This window comes from Carcharhinus amblyrhynchos, chromosome 7 (genome assembly GCF_965287045.1).
Source record: "Carcharhinus amblyrhynchos chromosome 7, sCarAmb.v2.hapA, whole genome shotgun sequence".
Classification (NCBI taxonomy): domain Eukaryota; kingdom Metazoa; phylum Chordata; class Chondrichthyes; order Carcharhiniformes; family Carcharhinidae; genus Carcharhinus; species Carcharhinus amblyrhynchos.
The window spans coordinates 116,712,750-116,725,657 of record NC_137330.1 but is presented as its reverse complement, the minus strand read 5'-3'; the positions used below and the strand labels follow the sequence as shown (position 1 = coordinate 116,725,657).

Below are 12,908 nucleotides of genomic sequence, written 5' to 3'. Positions count from 1 at the left end.
CCTGATAGCCAGGAGCTTGGGTGCTGAAGAAAACCCAGGTTTTCATTAAGATAGGATTGAATGATTTGGATTTAGATTCATCTTTCACTGGAATTATCCTGGGGGTTTAGACAGGAAAGTCCAAAGGGGATATATCACAAATCAAATTCAAGCCAAAGTATAGTATTAAGAGCAACAGTGACAAAAAAAAATGTCCCATCACACTTGGAATTCACCAAATTTCAAATACAAATCTACATCTAATTTTTCATTACTAGTTTTAATACCCCTTACATGCACCGAATGTTCTTCATGCAGCATTTGTTCTTTAATAGAATGGTTTTGTTTGAATATTTGCTTGTAATTAGTCCCCATCTTAGAATACTATATAAAGCTCAAACTTTTTTTTTTGCATTCTCTTCCCCTCCCCTATTGCAAATGTGCAAACTCCACCCAAAGCTGGAATTGAACCCATGTCCCTAGTGCTGATGCAGCAGTGCTAATCACTGCTATATTCAATCCACCTTAACACATTTACTCAAAATATTCTGAAATAACTACAAAATCAGAACAGTACTGAATTGGACCTAAAATATGAAACATTATAGTGCCTTAAACACTGCTAATTATACAAAAGTGTTCAGCTAAATTGTTTGCAATCAAAAAGGCACAACTGAACTAAGAATTTCCAGTACATCTGCATGAAGCACTGCCCAATGAATACTCATACCCCATTAACATTCTTGTATCTTTGCTGCTGCCTCCACCCCTTCCTCAACTCCTAGTTGGGGACGAATATACAGCATTGTGTAGCATTTAGCCACATAGATAAGTAAAGCAAAACCATAATGTTAGAATCCGTCATTAAGGAGGAAATTGCGAGGCATCTTGAAGGGAATTGCTTGATAGGGCGGACGCAACACGGTTTCATTAAAGGGAAGTCGTGTCTGACAAATTTACTGGAGTTCTATGAGGATGTGTCTAGGGCAGTGGATAGAGGAGAGCCGGTGGATGTGGTCTTTCTGGATTTTCAGAAGGCGTTTGACAAGGTACCTCAAGAGGTTATTGCAGAAGGTCAGGGGGCATGGAGTTGGGGGTAGGGTGTTAGCGTGGATAGAGGATTGGTTGTCAAATAGGAGGCAGAGAGTGGGGGTCAATGGGTGCTATTCGGATTGGCGGTTGGTGACTAGTGGGGTGCCCCAGGGGGTCGGTGCTGGGGCCTCAGCTATTTACCATTTATATAGATGATCTGGAGGAGGGAACCGAGTGCAGGGTGTCGAAATTTGCTGATGACACCAAGATTGGGGGAAAGGCAAATTGTGCGGAGGGTGTGGAGAGTCTGCAGAAGGATCTAGATAGGCTGGGCGAATGGGCCAGGAAATGGCAAATGGAATTTAATGTTGGCAAGTGTGAGGTGGTCCACTTTGGTAGGAAGAATGGTAGGAAGGACTATTACTTACGTGGCGAAAAACTGCAGCAGGCGACGGTGCAGAGGGACCTCGGGGTCCTTGTGCATGAGTCACAAAAACCCAGCTTGCAGGTGCAACAGGTGGTCAGGAAGGCGAATGGGATGCTGGCCTTCATAGCGAGGGGGATTGAATATAAAAGTAGGGAGGTCTTGCTGCAGCTGTATAGGGCATTGGTGAGGCCGCAGCTGGAGTACTGTGTGCAGTTTTGGGCGCCGCACCTGCGCAAGGATATTTTGGCCCTGGAGGGAGTGCAGAGGAGGTTTACTAGGCTGATACCAGAGTTGAGGGGATTGAGCTATGAGGAGAGGCTGAATAAACTAGGCTTGTACTCGTTAGAGTTTAGAAGAATGAGGGGAGATCTCATTGAGACGTATAAGATGATGAATGGGATGGATAGGATAGAGGTGGAGAGACTCTTCCTGCTCAAAAAAGACAGTAGGACTAGGGGGCACAGCCTCAAGATAAAGGGGAGGCGGTTTAGAACGGAGTTGAGGAGGAACTTCTTCACTCAAAGGGTGGTGAATCTCTGGAATTCTCTGCCCGTTGAAGTGGTGGAGGCTGCCTCGCTAAATATTTTTAAGAAGCGGGTTGATGGGTTCTTGATACGAGAGGGGATTAAGGGTTATGGGGAGAGGGCGGGAAAGTGGAACTGAGCCACAACAGATCAGCCATGATCTTATTGAATGGTGGGGCAGGCTTGAAGGGCTAGATGGCCTGCTTTATGTTCTTATGTTCATTTCTCTCTATCCAAGGACTCTTAAATTGTGCACTTGCAGACGTCAGAATAGAACAAATTAAAAATTGATACTTGCACAAATTACAGATAGTCCATAAAACTACAATTTTGAGGGGCTTCCTTCAAGAGGAAAAAAGGATTGGGGAAAAACTGCAGGCAAATATCAACTCAACATTGAAAACAGTGCAAATATCAAATAATTGCTTGGTACTACATATTGATGGAAGAAGAGACATGTTGCTAAAGAAACCATAGAAAATTTGCAGCTCAGAAACAGGCCATGCCCTCTGGTTTTTTTTTCCCCTCCCCTAGCCTCAGTGGAAAAAGCCTGCTTGCATTCACCATCTAAAGCCATCAAAATCTTATACACCTTTATCAAATCTCCCCTCATTCTTCTACACTCCAGGGAATAAAGTCCTAAGGTGCCTCACAAAAGGTTGCTGCAGAAGGTTAGGGTGCACAGAGTTGGGGGTAAGGTGTTAGTGTGGATTGAGGATTGGTTATCTAACAGGAAGCAGAGAGTTGGAATCAATGGGTGCTTGTCTGGTTGGCAGTTGGTGACTAGTGGCGTGCTGCAGGGATCAGTGCTGGGGCCTCAACTGTTTACCATTTACATAGACGATCTGGAGAAGAGGGCTGAGTGTAGCGTAACAAAATTTGCTGATGACATGAAGATGAGTGGAAAAGCAAATTGCGTGGAAAGTCTGCAGAAAGATCTGGATAGGCTGAGTGAATGGGTGAGGACCTGGCAGATGGTGTATAATGTTAGCAAATGTGAGGTTATCCATGTTGGTAGAAATAATAATAGGAGGGATTATTATTTAAAGGGCGAAAAGCTGCAGCATGCTACAGTGCAGAGCGACCTGGGGGTCCTTGTGCACGAATTGCAAAAACTCAGTCTGCAGGTGCAGCAGGTGATCAAGAAGGCAAATGGAACGTTGGCCTTTATAGCGAGGGGGACAGAATATTAAAGCAGGGAGGTCTTGCTGCAATTGTACAAGGCACTGGTGAGGCTGCAACTGGAGTACTGTGTGCAGTTTTCGTCCCTGTATTTGTGAAAGGATACATTAGCCTTGGAGGGAGTACAGAGAAGGTTCACCAGGTTGATACTGGAGATGAGGGGGTTAGCTTACGAAGAGAGATTGAATAGACTGGGTCTGTACTCAGAGTTTAGAAGGAGGGGGGGATCTTAGAGACTTACAAAATAATGAAGGTGCTAGATTGGATAGAGGTAGAGAGATTCTTCCTGCTTAGAAAGAATAGCAGACCTGGAGGGCACAGCCTCAAAATAAGAGTTGAGGAGGAACTTCTTCACTCAAAGGGTGGTGAATCTCTGGAATTCTTTGCCCGTTGAAGTGGTGGAGGCTACCTCGCTAAATATATTTAAGACACGGGTAGATAGGTTTTTGGTAGGCAAGGGGATTAAGGGTTATGGGAAGAAAGCGGGAAAGTGGAACTGAGCCACTTCAGATCAGCCATGATCTTATTGAATGGTGGGGCAGGCTCTAAGGGCTAGATGGCCTACTCCTGCTCCTATTTCTTATGTTCTTATCTGCCTGCTCCCCCATAACCCTTAATTCCCTTGTCTATCAGAAATCCATCTACCCGTGACTTAAATATATTCAGCAAGGTAGCCTCCACGACTTCAATGGGCAGAGAATTCCAGAGATTCACCTCCTTCTGTGAAAAGAAGTTCCTCCTCAACTGTTCTAAATTGGCCTCCCCTTATTTTGAGGCTGTGCCCTCTAGTCCTGGTTTCCTTTGGGTGGAAAGAATCTCTCTACCTCTACCCTATCTAGCCTCTTCATTATCTTATGTCTCTATAAGATCTCCTCCTCAGCCTTCTAAACTCCAATGAGTACAGGCCCAATCTACTCAATCTCTCCTCATAAGCTAACCCCCTCATCTCCAGTATCAGCCTGGGGAACCTTCTCTGTATTCCCTCCAAGGCCAATATATCCTTTTGCAAATAAAGGGACCAAAATTGCACACAGTACTCCAGCTGCAGCCTCACCAGCGCCTTGTACAGTTACAGCAAGACCTCCCTGCTTTTATATTCTATCCCTGTCACTATAAAAGGCCAACATTCCATTCACCTTCTTGATCACCTGCAGACTGAGTTTTTGCAATTCGTGCACAAGAACCCCCAGGTCCCTCTGCACAGTAGCTTGCTGCAACTTTCACATTTAAATAATATTCCATCCTACTATTATTTCTACCAAAGTGGACAACCTCACATTTGCTAACATTATATTCCATCTGCCAGGTCCTCACACACTCACTCAGCCTGTCCAAATCTCTGCAGACTTTCTGCATCCTCATGCGATTCGCTTTCCCACTCATCTTTGTGTTGTCAGCAAACTTTGTTACCCCACACTCAGCCCCCTCCTCCAGATCGTCTATGTAAATGGCAAACAGTTGAGGCCCCAGCACCAATCCCTGCAGCACACCACTAGTCACCAACTGCCAACCAGAAAAGCACCCATTTGTTCCAACACTGCTTCCTGTCAGATAGCCAATTCTCAATCCACGCTAATACTTTACCCCCCAACTCCGTGTACCCTAACCTTCTGCAGCAACCTTTGGTAAGGCACCTTATTGAAGGCCTTCTGGAAATCTAGAAACACCACAACCACTGGTTCCCCTCTGTCAACTGCACTAGTCACATCTTCATTAAAAACCCCAGTAAATTCAAACACAACTTCCCCTTCATCAATCCATGCTGCGTCTGCTTGATCGAACCATTCTTTTCTAGGTGTCCTGCTATTTCTTCTTTAATGATGATTCCAGCATTTTCCCAACTACGGACATTAAGCTAACTAGCCTGTAGTTACCTGCCTTTTTCGTCTGCTACCTTTTTTAAACAACAGCGTAACAGTAGCTGTTTTCTAATCCGCTGGCACTTCCCCAGAGTCCAGTGACTTTTGATAAATTACTACAATGAATCTGCTATTACTTCTGCCATTTCTTTCAGTACCCTGGGATGCATTCCATCTGGTCCCAGGGACATGTCTACCTTCAGTCCCATTAGTCTACTAAGCACTACCTCTTTAGTAACAGTAATTGTATTAAGACCCTCATCTCCTACCAACTGTCTACCTTTAACGTTCGGTAAGCTACTTGTGTCCTCCACCATGAAGACCGAAAAAAAAAACACTTAAGTCTCAGCCACCATTAAATCCCCCCTCTCGTCCCCCAAGGGTCCAGTCACTCTAGCCACTTCGTTATATATTAGTAAAAGTTACTAACTTTTTTATAATTGGAGCTAGTTTAGTTTCATACTCTTTCCTTTTTGTTTTCTGAGTCATTGTTGTTTTTTAAATCTTTCCCAATCTCATTCCCCACTACTTTTAGCCGCTCTGTACGCATCGGTTTTTAATCTAATACTCTCCTTCATTTCCTTCGATATCCACGGCTGGTTATCCTTTTCTTACAATCCTTCTTTATCACTGGGATATATTTTTGCTGAGTATTAAAAAAGATCTCCTTAAAAATCCTCCACTGTTCCTCTGTTGTCCTACCAACCAGTCTGCACCCCCAGTCTACATTAGCCAATTCTGCCCTCATCTCATCATACTCCCCTCTGTTCAAGCAGAGGACACTGGTTTGGGACCCTATTCTCACCCTCCACTTGTATCAAAAATTCAACCATATTGTGATCACTCATCCTAAGAGGATCCCTCGAAGATCCTTAATTCTACCTGCCTTGTTACACAGTAACAGATCTAAGATAACTCACTCCCTCATACGTTCTGTAACACCGTTCAAGGAAACTATCCCAACAGCATTCTATGAATTGGATCAAATGGTACAAGAACAACGATGGACTATATTCAGTACAGACAAATGACAGAAAAGTCAAGAAAATACACATGAATTCTGTGAATTGTGCTGAAAAAGAACAAAGCCAAGAAACTCAAGTTTCAGTTGGCTCCAAATTCAATGGACATAGGAGCATCAACTAACTCTACCCAAACACACTCTGGAAGTTTGAATAAACTTTAAAATCCAACCGACAGAAGTCAAGTTTCAAATTGTTTACTCCACAAATATATTTAACAAAAAATCCTCAAAACATAATTAGAATCACAGCATCCCTGCAGTGCTTCCCCCACCCCATCCCTGTAACCTCATTTCTCATGGCTAATTCATTTAACCAAAAACATCTTGGGACACTAAGAGACAATATCATGGTGGAGGAACCAGAGCACCTGGAGAAAACCCACATGGACAGGGGGAGAATGTGCAGATTTCACATAGTCAGTCACCCAAGGCTGGAACTTAACCCAGGCCCCTGGAGCTGTGAGGCAGTAAATATGAAAAAGCCACTAAAAATTAAACTTTTTAAAATTTGTTCATGGGATATGGGTGTTGCTGACACATCCAGCACTTGTTGCCCATCCCCAGCTGCCCTTCAAGTGAATGGTTTGCCACACATTTAAAAGGGCAGTTTAAGAGTCTGGAGTCACATGTAGGCCAGAGCAGATGAAGACAGATTTCCTTCCTTGAAGGCACCAGTGAATCAAATGGGAGTTTAAAATCACAAGTTGGTGATGGTTACCATTCCTCAGACTAGCTTTCAAATGCTAGATTTATTAACTGAACTCAAATTCCATAAGCTGCTATGGTGGGATGTGGACCCTTGACTTCAGAGCATTAGCTTCAGCCTCTGCAAAATTAGTCTTATGACTAAACTACTCTAACACCATTCCTTTCACATTTCTCCCTCTCACCCTTCAGTGAAATTATCAATGCACTGAAGTTACAGAGCTACAAGATCTCGATTGCACAAAACATCTTCGCAACCAGAGTCCTGAAGAGCTACAGCTCAAAAGGGATACGATATCGGCAATACTGTCATTCAACTTTAAGGTTGTCATATTGCAAGTGTAAAGGGTAGATTATTAGTCAAATATGACAGTACCAAATGCAGCTACATTGAATGAATAATTTGTAGATTACAATTCCCGTACCCACATCGGGCACTGAATGCATACGATTATTATTTTGAACGTCACTAGATGATAGTTGAGAATCTTCAGTTTCCAGCAAATAGCCTCTTCCTACATTCCCTAATCTCCCAAAATGTGTAGTAACTTTTAAAATACAGCCCTGAGATTCATGCTGCTTAACCCAATACTTAACTGCAGTAGTTGGATTTTAAATAATAATTCTGATCTTGCTTGCTACACATGCCAAATTTTCCAAACTTAACGATTTATAAAATGATCAAGGTGTATTAACCTGTTCAAAAATGCATTGCCAAAAGCATTAAGTTTCCTGAATGGCTTTTTCGGATCCACTACCAGAGCATTTCCTGGAATCACACCCTCCACATCGCCATTCATTACAGCAATGAAGCAGTCAGTAGTTGGCTCAGGTCCAATCCTCATTCCTGGAAAATCTTGTTCCAGAAGGTACCTGAGACAGAGCCAGAGAAAATTATCAATACTTGCAGCAATTAAAGTTAAAGGATACAGATGCCAAATCAGTAGGTATACAATTAAGCAACAGTTCAGGTGTCACCATAATGCTGTCACAAAACACTTACATATAGGGGTCACTTTGCAAGGTTCCAGCCACTCTTAGCATCCACAATAGCAGAATGGATTACAGTATTGTCAGCCAATTTTTAGAGCAGCATTTGTTCATAGTAAGAAACAGTCTTGGTGCTTTGCATATACACATGACTTGTCATGCATTACATACATAGTCATTTCAAAATATCTCTGCAATAAGAATGGTTCACAAGGAACACACACTTTGTGTACCGAAACAAAATAGATCATTCACCCAAAGCCCATTTTCCACTTCAAATCACAAAAGTTCAACATCTCTGCTCCATTTATCCATATTCCTAATGAACTATCACTCTTAATGTCAACGTCACCTTTTTTTGGGAGGACTAAGACAAAGATTTTATATTAGAGTCATAGTCAGATGTTTACAGCATGGAAGCAGGCCCTTCAGCCCAACTTGTCCAAACTGCCCTTTTGTGTGAATAAAAAGGCTTCCTGATTTTACTTCATATCTACCAATATTATTAGGATCCATTGAATTGCATCAGAGCAAAGAGTCCATTTGGTCCATCAAGTCGTACCAAATCTTCAAAAGATCATCCCACCCAGGCCCTCCCCTTCAACCTATCCCCATAACCTAGCACATTTTACCACAGCTACCACACTTTTGGACTGTGGGAGGAAACGAACACCAGGAGGAAAACCACAATGGGAGAACGTGCAAATTACAGTCATGCAAAGCTGGAGTCAAATCTGGGACAGCACACAAGGCAGTACTGCTAACCATTGTGGCAACCTTTGTAGTTTGGTAAGTCAGAACAATGTGGAGATGCTGGCATTGGACAGGGAGAAGCAGGGTAAGAAATCTCAACACCAGATTTATTTGTTAGCACAAGCTTTCAAAGCACTGCTCCTTCCTTAAGCGAAGGAGCAACACTGAAAGCTCATGCTACAAATTAATCTGTCGGACTTTAACCTGGTGTTAAGACTTCTTACCAAACTAAAAAAAAACTTGATCATTTTATACACTACGATTTGATGCAACCTTAGCTAATTTCACCTTCCCAACTATCCCCTATCCCGTAATATCAAAATCTATCTAGTTCTATTTTAAATATATTCAGACTGAGCCCAGATATGAATCTGCTACACCAACTTCAAAAGCAATACTTTTTTTTTGTGCAATACCCAAAGTGGAATACAATATTCCTGATCATGTCTGATCAAGTTCCTTGACAGCCAACACATCTTTTTCCTCCCCTTTTGTATTTAATATCCATTAAAATAAACAGCACTAATTTTTTTGAAATTTAACTTTGTACTTATGCACAAGTTTTCAGTGCTATGTTTGCATAGACATTCAAATCTCTTTCCTTTGCAGCATCTAGGACCTCACCATTAAAAAAGATTCCACTTTTTCTCTTGGTTCTAAAGTGGATCACTTTAGTTCCCACATTGAAAACCTTCTTTCAAAGTTTTGTCACTTCATTTGTTCCAAGTCCATTTGCATCTTCCTAGTCACATCTGCAGAATTTTGCACAACCTATAGCTATGTTAGCTGAGAAATTGGATACATAACTCTATTCTGTCATTCAAGTTATTACAGTTGGTGAAAAGTTGAGGTCTCAGTACTGAAATACTTTTGAAGGCACTTTGGGAGGGCAGGTGTGAGGCTACCATGCATTTACACAACCCTTTCTCCAAATGTCAAAACATTCACTCATTTTAGGGTCCAATGACTTGACAGCACTTTCTACACATGATCCCATTTCTCCCAGGGAGAAATGCCTCCTTTAGTACCATAGGTAGAAGACTGAGGGCTCCCGACTGCTCAAACCTCCAGTATCCATTTGATGAGGATCATCTGATGGAATAGGCAATCTAACACTTCCAAACAATGCAGCTGAAGGGATTCAAGGAGGTGGGAATGTGGATTATCACTATGAGTAAGGGAGAAAGGGAGTCAAGAAAGGCTGGTACAATCAAATTCTCTTTTCAGTGTTAGCTGTGGCTCAACTGGTAGCACTCTGAATCACAAGGTTATGGGTTCAAGTTCCACTCCACAAACCAAAACAAAAATTCCAGTTCAATGCAGAGCAGGCACAGCATTGTCAGATGTGATGTCCTTTAGATGTCATGTTAAATGGAAGCCGTGTCAACATTCTCTCAGGTAGATGTAAAAAAGGTCCTGTGGCATTATTTTAAAGAACAAGGGATTTATCTCTGGTCTTCTGGCCAATATACATTTCTATAAATGTTGCAAGGACAAATTTTCAGGTCACTATCTCATTTGTGTCTGTGGGAGTTTGCTGTGCACAAGTTGACTGCCATATTTCTTATATTTAAATATGTCCATATTGAAACAGAGACTAGGGATCTTAAGTACTGCACTGGATTGGAGATGTTCAAATGTCACGAAGAACCATATATCAATGCAAATCTTTGCCAAAGAGGTTGTGGATGAGAGAACAACTGGAGATTAAGATAGATTAATAAGTGAGGTAGTAAGGGTATCAAACAGCAAAATACCAGGGATGCTGGAGATCTGAAATAAAAACAGAAAACACTAGAAAAATCTAGCAGATCTGAAAGAGAAGCAGTTAACTGAGTCTGTATGACTCTACAGAACTCAAATGGATGAACTTAGTTCCAAGGATATAATGGACTTAACACATTGAAGAAGGAAACACAGATGCTTCAAGAGCTGCATACAGTTTTCCCAGCACTTTGTACATTAAATAACAGGTACATGCATTTTATTAGGAATAATGAGGTGTATGCTCCCTGGAAAATAAGTCTAAGGAGGGTAGAGGAGCAAAAGGATCTGGGGTATGATATACAAGTTACCCATGTTGCTTAGTTTAATGAAGTAGAGAAAGCAAATGAAGTCCCAAAATTCACTGCTCCAAGAATAGAGATGTTATGATCAGAACACATGAGTATACTGCAAAGCTGTATGTGCCATATGAAGATTATAGAAGCACTAGAAAGAGAACAAAAAGAATTTACAAGAAATGATACCTGAACTGAGGGGAAAAGCATTACGTTTGTCAGGCAAGTGAATAGGCTAGGTGTCTTTTCATAAAAGGAATGATTCAAAGGGGACCTGACTGGTTGTTAATATTATGAAAGGATGAGAAGATGTGGAAGATGCTTTCACCTCTAGGGAGGGCCAGAACTAAGGCTTATTCATTTAAGATGGTCATGAACCACAGTTAAGTAATTCTAGAGCAAAAGAAAAAACAAAATATTGCAGATACTCAGTATCAGAAAATAACAAATCGCCTGGAAATACCCTGCAGCTCTGGCAACAATCTAAAGGGAGAGAAACAAGTCATTGTTTCAGGATTACTCCGTGTCACGTGCTAGCGAGGCTAGGAATAGAAAGATAGTGCAGCTCAACATGTAGCTAAACAGCTGGTGTAGGAGGAAGGGTTTCAGATATCTGGACCATTGGGGTCTCTTCCAGGGCAGATGGGACCTGTGCAAGAAGGACAGGCACAAATATTGTGGCCAGGAGATTTGCTAATGTCACATGGGAGGATTCAAACCAGTTTCAGGGGGAGGTGGGAAACCAAAGCAAAAGGTGGATTAGCTGAAGGGAAGCCAGAGAGTAAGGCTAGTAAGATTCAGAGAAACAACAGGCAGGGTAGGATTGCTAATCAGAGGGAGTGGTGGACTGAAGTATATTTGTTTCAATTGAAGAAGTTTTAACAAGCAAGACAGATGAACTTAGAGCTTGGATTAGTACTAGGAACTACGACGTTGTTGCCATTACAGAGACTTGGTTAAAGGGAAGGACAGGATCGGCAGCTTAACATTCCAGGATACAGATGTTTCAGGCAGGATGGAAGGGGATGTAAAAGGGGTGGGGGAGTTGCACTGCTGGTTAAGGAGAATATAGTAAGAAGTCTGACATCATAAGGAGAATATCACAGCTGTACTCTGGGACGACACCTTGGAGGGCTCATACAGCGAGGCAATATGGGTAGAGCTCAGGAATAGGAAAGGTAGAGTCACAATGTTGGGGGTTTACTATAAGTCACCCAACTGCCAGTGGGAAATTGCCAAAATCTGCCTACATATCTGTCCCTCAAAGTGTAAAAGTAACAGGGTTGTTGTGGTGAGAGATTTTAATTTCTCTTGTATTAACTGGGACTCACCAGGGGCATGGATGGGGCAGAGTTTGCATGGAACAAGCAGGAGGGCTTTCTGAAACATAACAAGAAATAGGAGCAGGAGTAGGCCATCTGGCCCTTCGAGCCTGCCCCACCATTCAATAAGATCATGGCTGATCTGTCGTGGCTCAGTTCCACATTCCCACCCTCTCCCCATAACCCTTAATCCCCTCTCTTATCAAAAACAGCATGTAGATAGTCCAACTAGGGAAGGGGCCGTACTGTATCTGGTATTGAGGAACAAGCCCAGCAAGTGGTTGATGTTTCAACAAGGGAGCAGTTTGGGAAAAGTGACCACAATTCAGAATGCTTTAAGATACTGATGGATAAAGTGTAGTCCTCAAGTTAAGGTGCTAAATTGGGGGAAGATTAGTTACAGCAATATTAGGCAGAAACAGAAGAATGTTGATTGGGGGGAGATGTTTGAGGGCAAATCAACATCTGGCATGTGGAAGGCTTCCAAATGTAAGTTGATAGTTGGGGGTAGGGTGTTAGTGTGGATAGAGGATTGGTTGTCAAATAGGAGGCAGAGATTGGGGGTCAATGGGTGCTATTTGGATTGGCGGATGGTGACTAGTGGAGTGCTCCAGGGGTCGGTGCTGGGGCCTCAGCTATTTACCATTTATATAGATGGTCTGGAGGAGGGAACCGAGTGTAGGGCGTCGAAATTTGCTGATGACACCAAGATTGGTGGAACGGCAAATTGTGCAGAGGGTGTAGAGAGTCTGCAGAAGGATCTAGATAGGCTGGGCGAATGGGCCAGGAAATGGCAAATGGAATTTAATGTTGGCAAGTGCGAGGTGGTCCACTTTGGTAGGAAGGATTATTACTTACGTGGAGAAAAACTGCAGCAGGCGACGGTGCAGAGGGACCTCGGGGTACTTGTGCATGAGTCACAAAAACCCAGCTTGCAGGTGCAGCAGGTGGTCAGGAAGGCGAATGGGATGCTGGCCTTCATAGCGAGGGGGATTGAATATAAAAGTAGGGAGGTCTTGCTGCAGCTGTATAGGGCATTGGTGAGGCCGCA

The 12,908-nt window shown here is 42.6% G+C and overlaps 1 protein-coding gene across 1 annotated transcript in view; it reads right to left on the bottom strand.

Annotated features, from left to right (window-relative positions):
- Nucleotides 1-12,908, bottom strand: part of LOC145345232 (EH domain-containing protein 3) — an 84,810-nt gene that overhangs the window by 67,086 nt on the left and 4,816 nt on the right. Inside the window, exon 2 of the mRNA XM_080193008.1 lies at nt 7,429-7,605. Coding sequence (XP_080049134.1) covers nt 7,429-7,605 — 177 coding nt within the window. The remainder of the gene's footprint in view (nt 1-7,428; nt 7,606-12,908) is intronic.